This window comes from Symphalangus syndactylus, chromosome 4 (assembly GCF_028878055.3).
Source record: "Symphalangus syndactylus isolate Jambi chromosome 4, NHGRI_mSymSyn1-v2.1_pri, whole genome shotgun sequence".
NCBI classification, from domain to species: Eukaryota; Metazoa; Chordata; class Mammalia; order Primates; family Hylobatidae; genus Symphalangus; species Symphalangus syndactylus.
The window spans coordinates 67,795,841-67,815,163 of record NC_072426.2 but is presented as its reverse complement, the minus strand read 5'-3'; the positions used below and the strand labels follow the sequence as shown (position 1 = coordinate 67,815,163).

General features: G+C 47.7%; 1 protein-coding gene across 5 annotated transcripts in view; it reads right to left on the bottom strand.

The window, feature by feature from the left end:
- PDSS1 (decaprenyl diphosphate synthase subunit 1) overlaps positions 1-19,323 on the bottom strand; it is a 55,179-nt gene that overhangs the window by 20,757 nt on the left and 15,099 nt on the right. For 4 of the 5 annotated variants that reach the window (XM_055274952.2, XM_055274953.2, XM_063637318.1 and 1 more), the window contains 3 exons: positions 9,327-9,468; positions 1,929-2,040; positions 1,723-1,832 (listed from right to left, as the gene is read on the bottom strand). In XM_055274952.2, coding sequence (XP_055130927.2) covers positions 1,723-1,832; positions 1,929-2,040; positions 9,327-9,468 — 364 coding nt within the window. Of the gene's footprint in view, positions 1-1,718; positions 1,833-1,928; positions 2,041-9,326; positions 9,469-19,323 lie in introns of all 5 variants that reach the window. The other variant, XM_055274954.2, reaches the window with a different exon arrangement.

The window sequence follows — 19,323 nt, the reverse complement described above, 5'->3', positions numbered from 1 at the left end:
ACTTCTGGTCACAAGCAAACCTTCCGCCTCAGTCTCCCTAAATGCTGGGATTACAGGTGTGAGCTACCTGGCCTGACCATGCTAATGCTTCTAAGTTTGCAGTCTCAAACTTGTTAAATTATCAATGAGCCTCACTTAACACATCCTCTTAAGGATAAATATTAGTAAGTAATATTAAGGCACCCCAATGTGTTAAGAGGATGGATCCTGACCTTTAGGGAGAGTTGGGCAATCCAGGGCATGACAATATATAAAGGATTACTGTAAAAGTGTTAGAACACCCATTTAAAATAGGCTATTCTCTTATTTAGCATCTCGTGTCTATACTTTCTTACATCTCACTTAAAAAAAAACACCACATAATTTCTTGGAAATAAAAACATAATAGCCCTTTTAATAAAAAGACAAAAGTGGCCGAGACTGTGGCTGGCATGTTCTACATAATTCACATTCCTTAAAGTTTCTATTAGGTCTTTTTTGGAAGAAAAGATTGTCCTCATTCTTTTCTGGCTTGCAAATATACATTTCTTGACACTTTTCAAAACAGAGACACTAACAGCAAGAGATTTTTCACCTGAGAGGTCTGAGCAAAAGCTCTCTTTACCTGTTAATTATGTTAGGAGTGTATCATGACAGCAATTGACATGCGACCCTTACAGGTCTTCCTTGTTTTGTGGCTGTAATTACATGGTAATGTCATTTGTCCAGGTTTTGTCTCTGTGTATCTGTCAGGCTTAGAGATGGGCAGATAAACAATTCTATGGAGAGACTGTTTCTCATTCTTGGACTAATGATGAATACCACACATTTGTCTACGGATTAAAGGTATTACTCATTAAAAAAGAAATGTATACATGTGTATGCACAGTGGAGGGAGGGAGAAAGCAAGGGGAAAAACAGTTATGGCTTATACTCAATTTGTAGTCTGAAGAAATAGGACTTGTTTATAGTTCATGTAAAAATATTAGAAGGATTGGCCAGGTGCGATGGCTCATGCCTGTAATCCCAGCACTTTGTGGGGCCAAGGCGGGTGGATCACTTGAGGCCAGGAGTTTGAGACCAGCCCAGCCAACATGGCAAAACGCTATCCCTACGAAAAATACAAAAATTAGCCGGGCGTGATGGTGCACACCTGTGGTCCCAGCTGCTAGAGAAGCTGAGGCAGGAGAATTGCCTGAACCTGGGAGGTGGAGGTTGTAGTGAGCCAAGATCACACCACTGCTTTGTAGCCTGGGCCACACAGCAAGATTCAAAAAAAACCACAAAAAACAAAAAACAAAAAAAAGTACATAGAATGCTAGTACAATCTAACAGATATCTTTTCCTGGATAAATATTATATTAAAGAACAGAACACTTCATTTCTAAAAGGTGAAGTGTCAGAAAGAGTGTGTGTGACATCAATTATTAGAGAAATTATGATAAATTGTTCAAAATGATACAGTTTGGCAATCAGATTGGAGAAGGTGCGGGAAAGCTTATTTTGATTCAATTCTTGGGAAGAAAAGATGAAAAGTCAACGCCTGCATACCAAAAGAAAATGGCAAAAATGAAAACACAGCAGAAGTCCTCTATTGTTTGGGGATGTCATTCTTTTCCTCATTAACCTCTTGGGATTTTTGGATACTATTTTAAGATTCTTCACTGAAATATGTTCTAGGAAAATTAGCTCCCAAAAAAGAGCTATGAGGCTTTAACTTGAAGAAAGACAGAACGTACATACTGCTTTACAACTGTTGGCTATCAGGCTGGCGGTCTTCTTGAAGGTCTTCTCAAGGTAGTGTGCAAATCTTTCACTCTCATTTTCTTTTGACCCGAGCTGAAGAAATTCACCTATAAAGAAGGAAAGGAGTCATTTGAGAGGCTGTTTTATTGCCTGGCTAAACACCAGGATTGAATAACAAAGAACAAAAATCAGAATCAACGTACCACGCACCAAATCTTCAATAACTTGGGTTAAAATAGATATAACAGTTGTATTTCCAATTCGTGCCAGAGCTATAGATGCTGCAGAAAGAATTAAATCTCCAGCAAGAACAGCCTAGAAAAAGACAAGGGGGAAACAAAACGTTCAGAAAAATGCATCAGAGCAGTAGAGCCAACGATGAAACTGACTGGAAGGGAGCTTCGCGGATGTGGGGGCTCATCTGGGATGCAGGTTTTTTTACCTTCTTCTTCCTCAACAGGAGTCCGTAACAATCAGTTACAGATTTGGGACAGTGTTTGAACTGGACTGGCTCTCAGAGATGACCATGTCACTCTTCCCAGTTCGTAATAATCGGTTAGAGATTTGGGACATGCTTGAACTGGATTGGCTCTCAGAGATGACCATGTCCATCTCCCCAGTTGACAGCTGAAGACATCAATGCCTGGAGAGGGAGAGCAGCTTCACCCACCAGCCCCACCAAAATGCAGCTGCCTTCAGTTTCACTACACTGGATGTTCACTCTTCCCTTGTGCCTTTCCACTTACTGTTCCTTCTGCTCAAAAAGTTCTGCCTCATTCTTCACTGGGTGGACTTATTTGCATAATTGGTTCAGATGCCACCTCTAAGAAGTTCCCCCCGATCCCTCAGTCTGGTCAGATGCCTCCCTTTTGTGTGAGTACAACACCCATGCACGCTGCGACCATCATACCTTGCGTACCAGTCAGTGATGCTCTAGTCTCTATGCTCCCAGGGCAGTGGGGAGGGTGGGGTGGAGTGGGAGCTCAGAGTAGGAATCATCGCAGCTAGTACTGTGCACACCCCAGAGCATGGCACGATACATGTTATTTTCAATAAAAATTAAACCAAATAATTTTGACTCCAAGTGAAATGCTTTTTGTACTATGTGACACTGCCCCTCATTCCTAGACAAAAAAAAAAGTTTTTCCATTGAACACTAAGCAATCAACATATTTCCAGTCTTCTTTTGACTGTGATGGATGTCTACACTGTATTAGCAACTAGTTATAAACTATTGTATGAATAGTTGAATTATATGCTATAATCAAATATACCCTATATATCATATTAATTTGCATATTTAAAGATATATATTATATTCTTTTTTTTTTTTTTGAGAGTCTTGCTCTGTTGCCCAGGCTTGAGTACAGTGGCACAATCTCGGCTCACTGCAGACTCTGCCTCCTGGGTTTAAGCGATCCTCCCACCTTAGTCTCATGAGTAGCTGGGACTACAGGCATACACCACCATGCCCAGGTATTTTTGTATTTTTACTAGAGATGGGGTTTCACCATGTTGGCCAGGCTGGTCTCGAACTCCTGGCTCAAGTGATCCAACTGCCTCGGCCTCCCAAAGTGCTAGGATTACAGGCATGAGCCACCATACCCGGCCGTAAGTGTTATATTCTGTAGTAATTAGTCATAAAGGCTAGAGTTTACAGAATTTTCTTTTTTATTTTTTTATTAATTTTTTTTGCACACAAAACAATAAACATTTTCTAAAAATACATACAAACAAAAAGATGCATATCACACATCTTGGAAGGTTGCACATGGGAAGACGGGGAATAGAAATGGGGGGTGGGAATTAAAGAAAATAAATGAGAGAGGGACTTTGTATGGATCAGTGATAATAACTCAATCCTCTATGTCTTTGACAAAGAAGGAGAAGGAAGAGGAAGAAAAATAAAGTGGGATAAAGGATCAGAAAGGGAGGAAAATAGAAAAAATTAGAGTATGACTCCAGGGTAGACCTGCTTTGTTGCTGCTGGGTTGGTTGGTTGGTTTGTCTGTTGTATTTTTCATATGTTTCGCCATGTTGGCCAGGCTGGTCTCGAACTCCTAGCCTCAAGTGATCAACCCGCCTCGGCCTCCCAGAGTACTGGGACTACAGGCATGAGCCACCACGTCCAGCCCCCACATTGCGTCTGGCCTCTGTGGTAGACCTCCCAGACAGGGCAGTGGGGCAGAGGCGCTCCTCACTTCCCAGACGGGGCGGCCGGGCAGAGGCGCTCCTCACTTCCCAGACGGGGCGGCCGGGCAGAGGCGCTCCTCACTTCCCAGACGGGGCAGCCGGGCAGAGGCGCTCCTCACTTCCCAGACGGGGCGGCCGGGCAGAGGCGCTCCTCACTTCCCAGACGGGGCGGCCGGGCAGAGGCGCTCCTCACTTCCCAGACGGGGCAGCCGGGCAGAGGAGCTCCTCACATCCCAGACAATGGGCGGCGGGGCAGAGGCGCTCCTCACTTCCCAGATGGGGCGGCCGGGCAGAGGCGCTCTTCACTTCCCAGACGATGGGCGGCCGGGCAGAGGCGCTCCTCACTTCCCAGACGGGGCGGCCGGGCAGAGGCGCTCCTCACATCCCAGACGATGGGCAGCCGGGCAGAGGCGCTCCTCATTTCCCAGACAATGGGCAGCCGGGCAGAGACGCTCCTCACTTCCCAGACGGGGCGGCGGGGCAGAGACGCTCCTCACTTCCTAGACGGGGTGGCGGCCAGGCAGAGGCGCTCCTCTCATCCCAGACGCAGTGGCTGGGCAGAGGCGCTCCTCACTTTCCAGACAGGGCGGCCGGGCAGAGGCGCTCCTCACTTCTTCCCAGACGGGGTGGCCGGGCAGAGGCGCTCCTCACTTCTTCCCAGACGGGGCAGCCGGGCAGAGGCGCTCCTCACTTCCCAGACAATGGGCAGCCGGGCAGAGACGCTCCTCACTTCCCAGACGGGGCGGCGGGGCAGAGACGCTCCTCACTTCCTAGACGGGGTGGCGGCCGGGCAGAGGCGCTCCTCTCATCCCAGACGCAGCGGCCGGGCAGTGGCGCTCCTCACTTTCCAGACAGGGCGGCGGGGCAGAGGCGCTCCTCACTTCTTCCCAGACGGGGTGGCCGGGCAGAGGCGCTCCTCACTTCTTCCCAGACGGGGTGGCCGGGCAGAGGCGCTCCTCACTTCCCAGACGATGGGCGGCCGGGCAGAGGCGCTCCTCACTTCCCAGACGGGGCGGCCGGGCAGAGGCGCTCCTCACATCCCAGATGATGGGCGGCCGGGCAGAGGTGCTCCTCACATCCCAGACGATGGGCGGCCGGGCAGAGGCGCTCCTCACTTCCCAGACAATGGGCAGCCGGGCAAAGACGCTCCTCACTTCCCAGACGGGGCGGCCGGGTAGAGACGCTCCTCACTTCCTAGACGGGGTGGCGGCCGGGCAGAGGCGCTCCTCTCATCCCAGACGGAGCGGCCGGGCAGAGGCGCTCCTCACTTCTTCCCAGACGGGGTGGCCGGGCAGAGGCGCTCCTCACTTCCCAGACGATGGGTGGCCGGGCAGAGGTGCTCCTTACTTCCCAGACGATGGGCGGCCGGGCAGAGACCCTCCTCACTTCCCAGACGGGGCGGCCGGGCAGAGACGCTCCTCACTTCCCAGACGGGGCGGCCGGGCAGAGACGCTCCTCACTTCTTCCCAGACGGGGTGGCCGGGCAGAGGCGCTCCTCACTTCCCAGACGGGGCGGCCGGGCAGAGGCGCTCCTCACTTCCCAGACAATGGGCAGCCGGGCAGAGACGCTCCTCACTTCCCAGACGGGGCGGTGGGGCAGAGACGCTCCTCACTTCCTAGACGGGGTGGTGGCCGGGCAGAGGCGCTCCTCTCATCCCAGACGCAGCGGCCGGGCAGAGGCGCTCCTCACTTTCCAGACAGGGCGGCCGGGCAGAGGCGCTCCTCACTTCTTCCCAGACGGGGTGGCCGGGCAGAGGCGCTCCTCACATCCCAGATGATGGGCGGCCGGGCAGAGGCGCTCCTCACATCCCAGACGATGGGCGGCCGGGCAGAGGCGCTCCTCACTTCCCAGACGGTGGGTGGCCGGGCAGAGGCGCTCACTTCCCAGACGATGGGTGGCCGGGCAGAGGCGCTCCTCACTTCTTCCCGGATGGGGCGGCCGGGCAGAGGCGCTCCTCACTTCCTCCCAGACGGGGTGGCCGGGCAGAGACGCTCCTCACTTCCCAGATGGGGCGGCCGGGCAGAGGCGCTCCTCAGATCCCAGACAGGGCGGCGGGGCAGAGACGCACCTCACTTGGCAGATGATGGGCGGCTGGGCAGAGGCGCACCTCACTTCGCAGATGGGCGGCCAGGCAGAGGCGCTCCTCACTTCCCAGATGGGGCGGCCGGGCAGAGGCACCCCTCACTTCCTAGACGGGGTGGCGGCCGGGCAGAGGCGCTTCTCACTTCCCAGACGGGGCGGCTGGGCAGAGGCGCTCCTCACTTCCCAGACGGGGTTGGCCGGGCAGAGGCGCTCCTCATATCCCAGACGATGGGCGGCCGGGCAGAGGCGCTCCTCACATCCCAGACGATGGGCGGCCGGGCAGAGGCGCTCCTCACTTCCCAGACGGTGGGTGGCCGGGCAGAGGCGCTCACTTCCCAGACGATGGGTGGCCGGGCAGAGGCGCTCCTCACTTCTTCCCGGATGGGGCGGCCGGGCAGAGGCGCTCCTCACTTCCTCCCAGACGGGGTGGCCGGGCAGAGACGCTCCTCACTTCCCAGATGGGGCGGCCGGGCAGAGGCGCTCCTCAGATCCCAGACAGGGCGGCGGGGCAGAGACGCACCTCACTTGGCAGATGATGGGCGGCTGGGCAGAGGCGCACCTCACTTCGCAGATGGGCGGCCAGGCAGAGGCGCTCCTCACTTCCCAGATGGGGCGGCCGGGCAGAGGCACCCCTCACTTCCTAGACGGGGTGGCGGCCGGGCAGAGGCGCTTCTCACTTCCCAGACGGGGCGGCTGGGCAGAGGCGCTCCTCACTTCCCAGACGGGGTTGGCCGGGCAGAGGCGCTCCTCATATCCCAGACGATGGGCGGCCGGGCAGAGGCGCTCCTCACTTCCCAAATGGGGCGGCGGGGCAGAGGCGCTCCTTACTTTCCAGACGATGGGCGGCCAGGCAGAGACGCTCCTCACTTCCTAGACGGGGCGGCGGCCAGGCAGAGGCTGCAATCCCAGCACCCTGGGAGGCCAAGGCAGGCGGCTGGGAGGCAGAGGCTGCAGCGAGCCAAGACCACGACACTGCACTCCAGCCCGGGCAACACCGAGCACCGAGTGAGCGAGACTCCGTCTGCAGTCCCAGCACCTCGGGAGGCCGAGGCGGTTAGACCACTGGAGGTCAGGAGCTGGAGACCAGCCTGGCCAACATGACGAAACCCCACCTCCAGCCAAAGGACAAAAACCAGGCAGGGGTGGTGGTGCGTGCCCGCAATCCCAGGCATCCCGCAGGCCGAGGCAGGAGAGTCACGGGAACCGGAGGCAGGGAGTCTGCAGCGAGCCGACTACACTGCAGCCTGGGCAACAGAGGGAAGAAAAAGGAAGGAAGGAAGGGAGGAAGGGAGGAAGGGAGGAAGGAAGGCAGGCGAGTTTACAGAATTTTCAACGTAACTATTTAGGTACTTATTGCCTTAGTTGTTTAGTATCTAAAATAGTAATGTTCAGTGTGTTTACCAATTAATCACCACTTTATATAATATACATATTACGTAAGATATCCTGATGTAAGTATATGCTTATGAAGTCATTTTACAAATTATGATATATAGGTACCCACTTATATTCCCCGACCCAGCCCCTACATCATTAGCAGCTCAGGGCTCGGGATTCATTGGCCTTTACTTCTTTCTTCACCTGGCCAGGGAGATCCTAGAGACCAAAAGGTCCAGCATATGACATGGAAGCCACAGGACTGTGACGGCCAGGGGTGGGAGTTAAAGGAAAGAAGTACTAGGAAGCCCAGGCCAGGCCTAATAAGGGCTCACCGAGAGGGCACTGTGTGTGTAGGGTTTTGTACCGGTAACATAGCAGTTGTGGGTCAGAGGCAGAAACAGGTAGGAACCGGCAAGTAGCCCTGTGCTAAGCAGATGGCTGTCAGAACTGAAAGAGGCAGGTGAGGGCGGCACATGTGTCCTTGGCCTGCCCTCAGAAAGAGGCCCCCAATGGCAGAGGCAGACACTCAGGGGCAAGCCAAGGTGGAGACCATCATTTGTTCTCTTGATCCTCTTCCCCCGCCCAAGGCTCCACATAAGCTGCCTGAAAACAGACACAGCTGACTGCAGGGATGGGTCATAGAGTTACCCATGTCCTCTCCAAATCTAAACGCCATCTGCTTTTTGGCCAACATTCTGATGTACAGAATTTAATCAACAGGACATAAAACCTTTTAATCTAAAATTTGAAATAAAAGGCATATAAATGAAATTGCAAGACTCGATTTCAAAACAAAGTCATTTATGTTCAAATAAAACCAGCATGTGAAGATAACAATAAACATATATCTATGTATGTGTGTGTGTGTGTGTGTGTATATATATATATATATATCTTCTTTTAATAAGGAGAATTAAATAGGAATGAACCAGGAATACTATAAATCTGTGAGAGGAAAGGAGGTGAGGGTGGGGTAGTTGTTTGCACAAACTTTTTTTTTTTTTTTGAAATGAGGTCTCACTCTGTTGCCCAGTCTGGAGTGCAGTGGTGTGATCTCGGCTCACTGTAACCTCCCTCTCCCAGGTTCAAGTGATTCTCCTGCCTAAGCCTCCTGAGTAGCTGGGATTACAGGTGCACACTGGCTAATTTTTCTGCTTTTTTTAGTAGTGACAGGGTTTCGCCCTATTGGCCAGGCTGGTCTCGAACTCCTGACCTCAGGTGATCCACCCACCTCAGCCTCCCAAAGTGCTGGGATTACAGGCATGAGCCACTGCACCTGGCCTGCACAAACTTTTTGTTTGTAGAGCACGTGTGTAGTGATGGTGATGGATGCCTGTGCATTTTCATTCTCATCTGTTCAACTTTATTCTCATCCTTCAACCCAGGATCTATGCATCCTCAAACCAAGTCCCTGTTTCCCATACTCCCAATGCTAATAATATAGAAATATGCTTTAATATACACATATATGAACCAAACCCAATTACAGAACTTCTATTTCAAAAGATAGAATTTTCATGGTAGAACAGTATCTCTCTGAGGTTTCTTTTTTCTTTTATTAGTTTTATTTGTTTGCTTTGGCATTTATATGCAGCACTCAATTAAACAAATGTTTAAAAAATTAAATTGAATCTGGGTAATCCAAGCCCAAAAGTAAAATGTATGATTCCTCATGAAATACACTTTTTGGATACCCATGAAAATCCCTTTCCTTATAACCAAAGAAATTCTATTAGAAATACTAAGTTATTTTTCTATGATATTTTTTATTATTTATTTATCAAATATCTGTATTTGGACAAGACATGAATACTTTTTTGAAATTCAGAAGACCACATTACATTTGAGCAAGCATATTTTTAATGAGACAAATCTGAGAAACAAATGCGGTCCGAAAAGCGTGTGATTCAATAAGAGAGATTTTAAAAAAACCAAAAAACCATACCTTCTTTTCACCCCAGATCTTATTAACTGTGTGTTTTCCTCTTCGAGAACTTGCATCGTCAATAACGTCATCATGAACCAGACTAGCAGTGTGGATCATTTCTGCAATTAAGGCTATGGTGCGCTGGCTGGCTTGCACATGTCTAATTAACAGAAAGCAATGCTTTTTAACAGACGCCGCCTAGAACCTTCTCAGCAATCAGCTTGTGAAAACTGGACATCGGATCTAGGATAAAGAATGTTATTTCTCTAAGAGAAACGGTATAAAAACTCTGGCTTCACGACACAGCCATTTCTATACATTTACAAATGTATGAGAAACCCTGCCACAACTACATTTTATGAATTCCCCATTAAAGAAGTAGAAATTGTACCATTAGCCAAAAAAACAGTAAACGATCAGAAGTCTGGCAGATCTTATTGGGCTGAAGAATCATCTTTGTAACAGTGTTCTTGGTCAGATGTTTAAGTTTGTAAGTTTACAATTAAATTTTGGGGTGGATAGGGAAGATAGGTGAGAAGCATTTTTTAAAAGTATTTTAAAGACTCAACTGTCTCAATGTTCAAAGCTTTTAATACTGTCTTTTTTGTTTTCGAGACAGGGTCTCACTCTGTCACCCAGGCTGGAGTGCAGTGGTGCAATATTGGCTCACAACCTTTGCCTCCCAGGTTCAAGTGATTCTCCCACCTCAGCCTCCATGAGTAGCTGGGACTACAGGCATACACCACCACACCCAGCTAAATTTTATATTTTTAGTAGAGATGGGGTTTCACCATGTTGGCCAGGCTGGTCTCGAACTCCTGACCTCAAGTGATCCGTCCGCGTTGGCTTCCCAAAGTGCGGATTACAGGCGTGAGCCACTGCACCCCGCGTAGTAATGTCTTAAATTAAACGTTTAGTATGACAACCTCAGTAACCAACAGAAGATGTTTGTAAAACTTTCTTCCAACTCACATTTAACCTTCTCATTAGAAATTTAAACTTTTATTTCCCAAGTTTAACATAAACTATAAGATAAGTAGGCTCAAGAAGATAGTACACAGATATGAATTTTACAGTTTAGAAGGAATGTCACCATTTCATTTTAATCATTATTACCACCATCATCTATGGGAATTTTTAAAAACTAAATTTCAAGAAAATCAAACTGGGGAAATAACCATTTGGAACCTAAAACACATGCATCATTTAAACACACACTAACCAAATGTTGCACTTATTCCACATGCTTATTTTCAAATATCATCAGGTTATATCTTAGAGGGGAAAAAAGGGAGGATTCTGAAATATGACTTTTTCTTTAAAAATCGAATCTGAACATCTGTACAAGGTAATGCTCATTCCAATTCCTCAGACCCAGCAGAAAGCAATGAAAAATGAAGTGCAACTACATAAAAGGTGCTGGAATTTAACTATCGACACTAAATCAGCATGAGAAAAGCTTTTGATCTTGCTTTACATATAATTTTAAAACATGATGTCATGCTGGCTCCTCTTACCAGCAGCCTTAGAACTAGACCCTTCCAACTGCTCTCAGCCTGGAAATCATGTCTACAGTTCTACAGTGCTACTCATTCTTTTTTTTTTTTTTTTTTTTTGAGACGGAGTTTCGTTCTTATTGCCCCAGGCTGGAGTGCAATGGCATGATCTCACCTCACTACAACCTCTGCCTCCCAGGTTCAAGCCATTCTCCTGCCTCAGCCTCCCGAGTAGGTTGGATTACAGGTGCACGCCACCACACCCAGCTAATGTTTGTATTTTCAGTAGAGACGGAGTTTCACCATCTTGACCAGGCTGGTCTTGAATTCCTGACATCAGGTGATCCACCCACCTCGGCTTCCCAAAGTGCTGGGATTACAGGTCTGAGCCACCACGCCTGGCCTCATTCTTTATTAATATTTCAGTTACAACTTCTTAATATGTCTAGATCACAAGAGATTCTTCCAAGGGGGGAGTATTAAAACAAAAGCTGTGGAGGGTAGGGACAAATTAGCATATAAAAACCACTTCCATAGTCTAGGCACAGTTACAGGTTCCTGCCTGTAATCCCAGCACTCTGGAAGGCTGAGGCGGGCGGATCACTTGAGGTCAGGAGTTCGAGACCAGCCTGGACAACATGACGAAACTCCGTCTCTACTTAAAATACAAAGATTAGCTGGGCATGGTGGTGTGCATATGTAATCCCAGCTACTTGACAGGCTGATGCTGGAGAATCACTTGAGCCGGGAGGTGGAGGTTGCAGTGAGCCGAGATTACGCCACTACACTCCAGCCTGGGTGACAGAGACTACGTTTCAAAAAAAAAAAAAACACCGAAAAACCCCAATAAACTTCAGTAAATGAGAAAATAGAGGTTCAGGGTTCAGGTGAGTTTTAAGCCACCTGAATCCCTCAGTGAGATTCAGTTTTTAGATTAGAATATTTAAATATTTTTCAGGTAAATTTACTAGGCCCTATCTTCTTTGAGTTGAATGCACAGGAAAATACATAAACTTTTACAGTGTTTTTTTTTTAATATAAGGCTTTTATAATATTTTTGCAAGTGAATTCCAGTCTAATAAATTAGACACCTCCTACCAGTTAGCAGTAGACCTTACCTTAAAACAACAGGTAAGGTCTAGCTTTTCTCATGCATTCAGTAGTCGGGCACCACTTCCATTATCACAAATTACATCAGCAGACGGGGCTCCTGCTGAGAAGTTGCAATGAAATTGGCAGTACTCACCAAGACACTAGAGTTGTTTTGGTAATCTGAAGCTATTATTACAACAAAGATTACTTAAAATATTTTGAAATTTCATAGACTACTATATATCCATCTAAAAATGTCATTTTGCACCTGGCGCGGTGGCTCATGCCTGTAATCCCAGCTCTTTGGGAAGCCAAGGTGGGAGGATCACCTGAGGTCAGGAGTTCGAGACCAGCCTGGCCAACATGACGAAACCATGTCTCTACTAAAAATACAAAAATTAGCCAGGCATGGTAGTGGGTGCCTGTAATCCCGGCTACTTAGGAGGCTGAGGCAGGAGAATTGCTCGAACCTGGGAGGTGGAGGTTACAGTGAGCCAAGACCTGCACCACTTGCACTCCAGCCTGGGGGGTAGAGCAAGACTCTGTCTCCAAATAAATAAATAAATAAATAAATAAATAAATAGAATAAACAATGTCATTTTGCATGGCTAAATTGTTGACTGACGAAATCAGGATGAAACTGAAATGTTATCTGGTACTGTAGCACAGCCTCTATGTAGAATACATCGTATTTCAGATGTTCCATAGTTTTACCTGATGTATTTTTTATACAGTTCAGCTTTAGCCTGTGTCAGCTTACATCTGGAAAGTGCTGCCACTGCTTATCCATAACATGAGGGTGGGACAGATGACCGAAATGCACAGATTACAGAAAAACCTCACACTGTCCTTAAGATGACATCTCCAAAATGCCAAACTGAATCAAGCCTTCAAAAAACTGGGCACCATTTCTACTTCCTACTGTGAAACAGTGGTCACATTTTCCCAGGATCTGGGAGAGGTGACAGGCAAGGTAGCATGGAAAACGAAGCCCTTGGTCTTGAGAGTTGGCTACGTCCTCTGTACTTCACACCTGCAAGAGTATGCTATGATTCAGCATGCCTCTCAGGACTTTTCTTTCCTCCTTCATTAGATTTAAAAAATTATCTTTGTGTTTTGAGATGGAGTCTTGCTCTTTCGCCCAGGCTAGAGTGCAGGGGCACAATCTTGACTCACTGCAACCTCCGCCTACTTGTTTTAGTGATTCTTCTGCCTCAGCCTCCCAGGTAGCTGAGATTACAGGCATGTGCCACCACGCCCAGCTAATTTTTGTATTTATAGTAGAGACGGGTTTTTGCCATGTTGGCAAGGCTGGTCTCAAACTCATGACCTCACGTGATCCACCTGCCTTGGCCTCCCAGAGTGCTGGGATTACGTGAGCCACCGCACCCGGCCAAAACATTTTTTTAAATAATGAAGAGTTTCAAACATACCTAAAAGAATAATATAATGACCCTACCAGTGAATCCTTTGTTTACATGTGGTTTTACAAAATATATTTTTCCTGTTCATACTAATATAGAATGTGAAGTCTTAAATTGCAAGTAAACCCCCAGTGTGTAGGGAGGGATCCGTATCAAGGGCGCCTCCAATCTAAAGAATGGCGGAGTGGAGGGAGGAAGCCTGTGAGCTCCAATTTCTAGGCCATCCTCCCCAGCCACTGCTCATTAGCCTTCTAAACCTAAAGAAACACATAAGGCTCAGAGTAAAATCTGTCTCTCTTCAGTGGGAATTTTTTTTTTTTTTTTTTTGAGACCGAGTCTCATTGTCGCCCAGGCTGTGGCGCGATCTCGGCTCACTGCAGGCTCCGCCCCCTGGGGTTCACGCCATTCTCCTGCCTCAGCCTCCCGCACAGCTGGGATTACAAGCGCCCGCCACCTCACCCGGCTAATTTTTTGTATTTTTAGCAGAGACGGGGTTTCACAGTGTTAGCCAGGATGGTCTCGATCTCCTGACCTCGTGATCCGCCCGCCTCGGCCTCCCAAAGTGCTGGGATTACAGGCGTGAGCCACCGCGCCCGGCCCTTCAGTGGGAATTTTTTAAACCTGATCATAACAGTTACAGATTTGTTAGCATTTTAATGTCAAGAGAAAATAATTGGTATCTAAAAGCAGCAACCCCTGAATATTTTCAGATTTAGCTGCGGATATAATGGATGTCTGCAAAGTTACATCATAAATGGTGCAGGGTTCACACTATTGCTTATTTGCTTGCCACTGAAGAAGCAATTACCAGAGCTTCTGAATCTTGGGATATGTGGAGAGAGACCCCTATGACGATACCTGGATCTACAACTTACCCAGGTTGCTCTGTGCAGAGCTTTCTCCATAGGGTCCAGGGTAATATGGACTAAACAGCATTCAGTTCTTTCAAATTGGGCATGGGTAAGGAAAGTGTAGGAGTGCCCAGGCACGGTGGCTCATGCCTTTAATCCCAGCACTTTGGGAGGGGGAGACAGGCGGATCACTTGAGGTCAGGAGTTCAAGACCAGCCTGGCCAACATGACGAAACCCCGTCTCTACTAAAAATACAAATATTAGCTGGGCGTGATGGTACGTGCCTGTAATCACAGCTACTTGGAAGGCTGAGGCAGAAGAATCGCTTGAACCTGGGAGGCGGAGGTTGCAGTGAGCTGAGATTGTGCCACTGCACTCCAGCCTGGGTGACAGAGCAAGACTCAAAAAAAAAGTATAGGAGTTGATTCCTTCGCAGACAGAATCAGCCTCATCCTGGCATGGAGGGTGCTGAAGAAGGTGTACACACCACAGTCACAAGCCCTGCAGCCCTCTTGTTCTCACTGAGGTTCTTATGCTTGACCTTGCACTCATGCATGAAATGATGACCATCTGCTCATCAAAATCTCCAGCTTAGTAGGTATCCCTTACTGTAGACTGTACCTCAAAGATCCGTTTTAATAGTGATTACGGACATATCCAAAGTGCCATCTCTTCAGTGAAAGACAAAAGCATTTCCTTTGGTAGCAGCCTTCTTGCCTATCCCATAAACAGTAGCACCAGTGGCTGGCTCAATGATGCAGAACACACAGAAACCAGGAATGGTTCTAGAGTTGTTAGTGGCCTGACCTTTGGAATCACTGGAGCCAGTCAGTGCTAAATGGCTGTTTCGTTACAGTCTTTCCAGGGATAGGCTTTGGTAATTTCCTTAGTTTTTATAGTGCTATAAAAGTTACCTCCTCTGAATATAGGATTATTACCACACCTGGACTTTCAACCTGTTATCTACTATGAAAACTGTGTCTTATAATTTGACCCTCTAAACATCTAGTTCAGCTTTGAAAACTGGACTAATGTAATTCAATGCCACTGGCTATTTGCAAAATTGATATCAACAGATCTCTGTACAGCACAACTTGGGTAGTCTGTTATCTTGATTGCTAGCAATGATATTCACTTCCTAGAGCGAAAGGAGTTTCACACAGGAATGGATGGTGCCAAGATCCAGGTGCCAGTGATAACAGTGTCTTCAATGAGGCAGCTGAGCAGGCTAGGTAGGTTTGGCTTGTCTGAGAAACATGTAGACACTGTAACTGTGCTGCATTCAGTGAGTGAAGCAATTTTATAGAAATCTATCATAAAGTTCTTTTTCTTTTTTCTTTTCTTTTTTTTTTTTTTTTTTGAGACAGAGTCTCCCTCAGGCTAGAGTGCGGTGGCGCAATCTCGGCTCACTGCAGCCTCCACCTCCTGGGTTCAAGCGATTCTCCTGCCCCAGCCTCCTGAGTAGCTAGGATTTATAGGGGTGTGTCACCACAACTGGCTAATTTTGTATTTTTCATAGAGATGGGGTTTCACCATGTTGGCCAGGCTGGTCTCAAACTCCCGAACTCATGTGATCCACCCACCTTGGCCTCCCAAAGTGCTGGGATTACAGGCGTGAGCCACTGTGCCCAGCCCGTAAAGCTCTTTTTTGATCTGGATTCTTTAACAAAATGAGCTTGGGTTTTGCTGAGCTCTGTTACAAGTTAGGTTCTCCAGGAGGCAGACTCTGAGATGAAGTTTAAAGGACAGGATGTTTATTCGGGGTTATCCCTTGGGATTACTGACACCTGAGGGAGGGGGAGAGGAAACAGGACTGGGTAGCAGGAGAAGCTGAGCTGCAATCAACAGCCTGAAACGCCCTCTAGGGTGTGCAGGTAGAATGGCCCTTCATCTATCAGTCCTTGGATGTGGGCTGCCTCCAGAAGGGGCACAGCCTAAGGTGAGAGGACTTTTTGTAGCCAAGGCAATCCTTGAAGAGGCTAAGGAATAAAAGCCAACAGGTGCCAACCATACCTGGTACAGCAGCTGAGGCAGAGTCGTGCACGGACGGGGGATCTGGGGGAATGTCTCAGGATCCACCACAACTCTGTTTTCTGGACACGTCAAGTCTGAGTCATCTGTTGTGTGGATTCCTACTTTCCTACCCAGACACCATGGTTAGCAAGATTCAGAGAGAAAACAAACACGGGGTCCTGAGCTTTTCAGGGCCCTACTTCCCTTTGAGAATAAATTGTAAGCCATAGAAATCCTTCCCCAGAAAAATCCAAATATACACAAAATTTTACATACAACGTCAAGTTGTTTACAGACACCCTACAACTCCCGTGAACCTCAAGTTAAAAACTCCCTGTAATCTAGCAGGGAACATTTAATGGACAACTGAAAAGCTTAATAAAGGAAAATATAAAAATCAGTAAGTAGTAGTTTCTCCCTCTTGCTCTGTTTCTTAAGATATACCTTCTATCGTTTATTAAAATCTCCTCCAAAGTTTTGTTTTAAAAATCCCCCTTTTTTTTGTTTTGTTTTGTTTTTTTGAGAGGGGGTCTCGCTCTGTTGCCAGGCTGGAGTGCAATGGCATGATCTTGGCTCACTGCAACCTCCGCCTCCCGGGTTCAAGCGATTCTATTGCCTCAGCCTCCGGAATAGCTGGGACGATAGGTGCATGTCACCACACCCAGCTAATTTTTTGTATTTTTAGTAGAGACAGGGTTTCACTGTGTTAGCCAGGATGGCCTTGATCTCCTGACCTCGTGACCCGCCTGCCTCAGCCTCCCAAAGTGCTGGGATTACAGACGTGAGCCACTGCGCCCAGCAAAAATCCCCAACTTAATACATACCTCAGAAGCAAAAAAAAAACCACACACAGTATCTGATAAGCCTCCTAGGATCCATTAAACTTTGGTTGTCAAAGGTTTAAAGCAGTCTCCCTCCGTTATGACATCACCAGCAAGCAAGCCTGTCAGGTTCACTGTCAGGTACACTGATCTGGGGCCACTGAGGCTGGAGGGGCTCTCTTGGCACTGAACATGGATGGTGCTGCTCCTGAATCTTTAGCTGCCGTTTCCCCCTACTGTCCTAAGCCTTTCTCAGCAAAAGCAAAATCACAAATGGCCCAGCTCTCCAGAAGCCTCGTCCCTTCTTCTTAAGTGGCATGGAAATAATACCTACATATTTAGTCCTTTAAGTGCCCGATCCAGAAGACTCCACAGAAAGCAAGTATTGTCAGGAAGTTGGGGCTTGGAGAGCAGAATTGCTAGGGTACTGTACCACCCAAACCCACGCCACAACCGTGACTTGTCCCCATGCCGGACACTGTGTCTGCACTGTGACTTTCCTAAGCTCTGCTCCAATCACTCATAGGAAGAATGAGGCTGCAGCTCAGACATTCCCTGGAGAGGGCAGTAGTGAACTTACTACTTAAACTAGCAATGGCTTTTATTATATTCTCCCATGTTTTCTGCAACTAACAATTTATACAGTTTCCATAAGGCAGGCTGAAAAAACTTCAAATTGGCTGGGCGTGGTGGCCCACACCTGTAATTCCAGCACTTTGGGAGGCCAAGGCCAGTGGATCACCTGAGGTCAGGTGTTCGAGACCAGCCTGGCCAACATGGCAAAACCCTATCTCTACTAAAAACACAAAATTGGCTGGGCATGGTAGCGTGCGTCTGTAATCCCAGCTACTTGGGAGGCTGAGGCAGGAGAATTGCTTGAACCCAGGAGGTGGAAGTTGCAGTGAGCTGGGATTGTGCCATTGCACTCCAGCCTGGGTGACACAGTGAGACTCCATCTCAAAAAAAAAAAAAGAAAAAGAAAAAGAAAAACTTCCAATTATGGGGACAGTGGGTGATAGTACTTAAAGCAGTAAAAAATTTCCTTCCCATGTTTATTTCTGACAGCAATGAACTGTATTACCTATTAAGAGAGAAATTAAAAATATAAACACATTCTCTAGACCAGTGATTCTCAATCAGGGGCGATTCTGTGCTGCATGGGACCATGGGACATTTGGCAGTGTCTGGAGGCATTTTTGATTGTTACCAACTCGGGGGCATCTAGTGGGTAGAGCCAGCGATGCTGCTAAACATTCTGTAATGCACATGGCAGCCCCCACTGACCCCCAACAAAGAACAATGTGGCCCAAAATTTCAACAGTCCCGAGGCTGCGGAACTCTGCTCTGGACTGCAGGAGATGTTATTTCAAGTTTGGCTCAGAGGGAGTGTTTTTGCTGCCCTGCCTTCTGGTAAAGTGAAAGTGGTCCTGACAATGGTTAAAGGTCAATGCCAGAGATTTCACTGCTTGCTACAAATATACTGTGAGCTCTTTGAAAAGCCCAGCTAAAGTGGCAGCCAGCCCTGGGTATGGCATGATGTGCTGGACAAGGCAGGGCCAGCAGCAGGGCAGAGAAAGCTGTGGGCAGAGGAGAGGAGCCACTAAGAAGCAATATCTGACACTCATTCTTACAGCGTCATTAAATTCAGTGCTGACAAATCTTAGGCATTCCTTAAATATCTACTGAGAAGGGGAAATATAATACAAATGTTCAACCCTAGGGAGATGTATTAGTATATTATGGTCTACTGGAATTTCCATCAATAGATTATATGATGTAATTGTGAAGACATTTCATTAATTTATTTTAAAAACTTTTCTGAGACTGAGTCCATGCAACAGATAACTCAGACTTGACACGTCCAGAAAACAGAGTTGTGGTGGATTCTGAGACACGCCCCCAGATCCCCCGTCCGTGCACGACTCTGCCTCAGCTGCTGTACCAGGTATGGTTGGTACCTGTTGGCCTTCATTTCTTAGCCTCTTCAAGGATTGCCTTGGCTACAAAGAGTCCTCTCACCTTAGGCTGTGCCCCTTCTGGAGGCAGCCCACATCAAGGACTGATAGATGAAGGGCCATTCTACCTGCACAGCCTAGAGGGCGTTTCAGGCTGTTGATTGCAGCTCAGCTTCTCCTGCTACCCAGTCCTGTTTCCTCTCCCCCTCCCTCAGGTGTCAGTAATCCCAAGGGATAACCCTGAATAAACATCCTGTCCTTTAAACTTCATCTCAGAGTCTGCCTCCTGGAGAACCTAACTTGCAACAGAGCTCAGCAAAACCCAAGCTCATTTTATTAAAGAACCCAGATCAAAAAAGAGC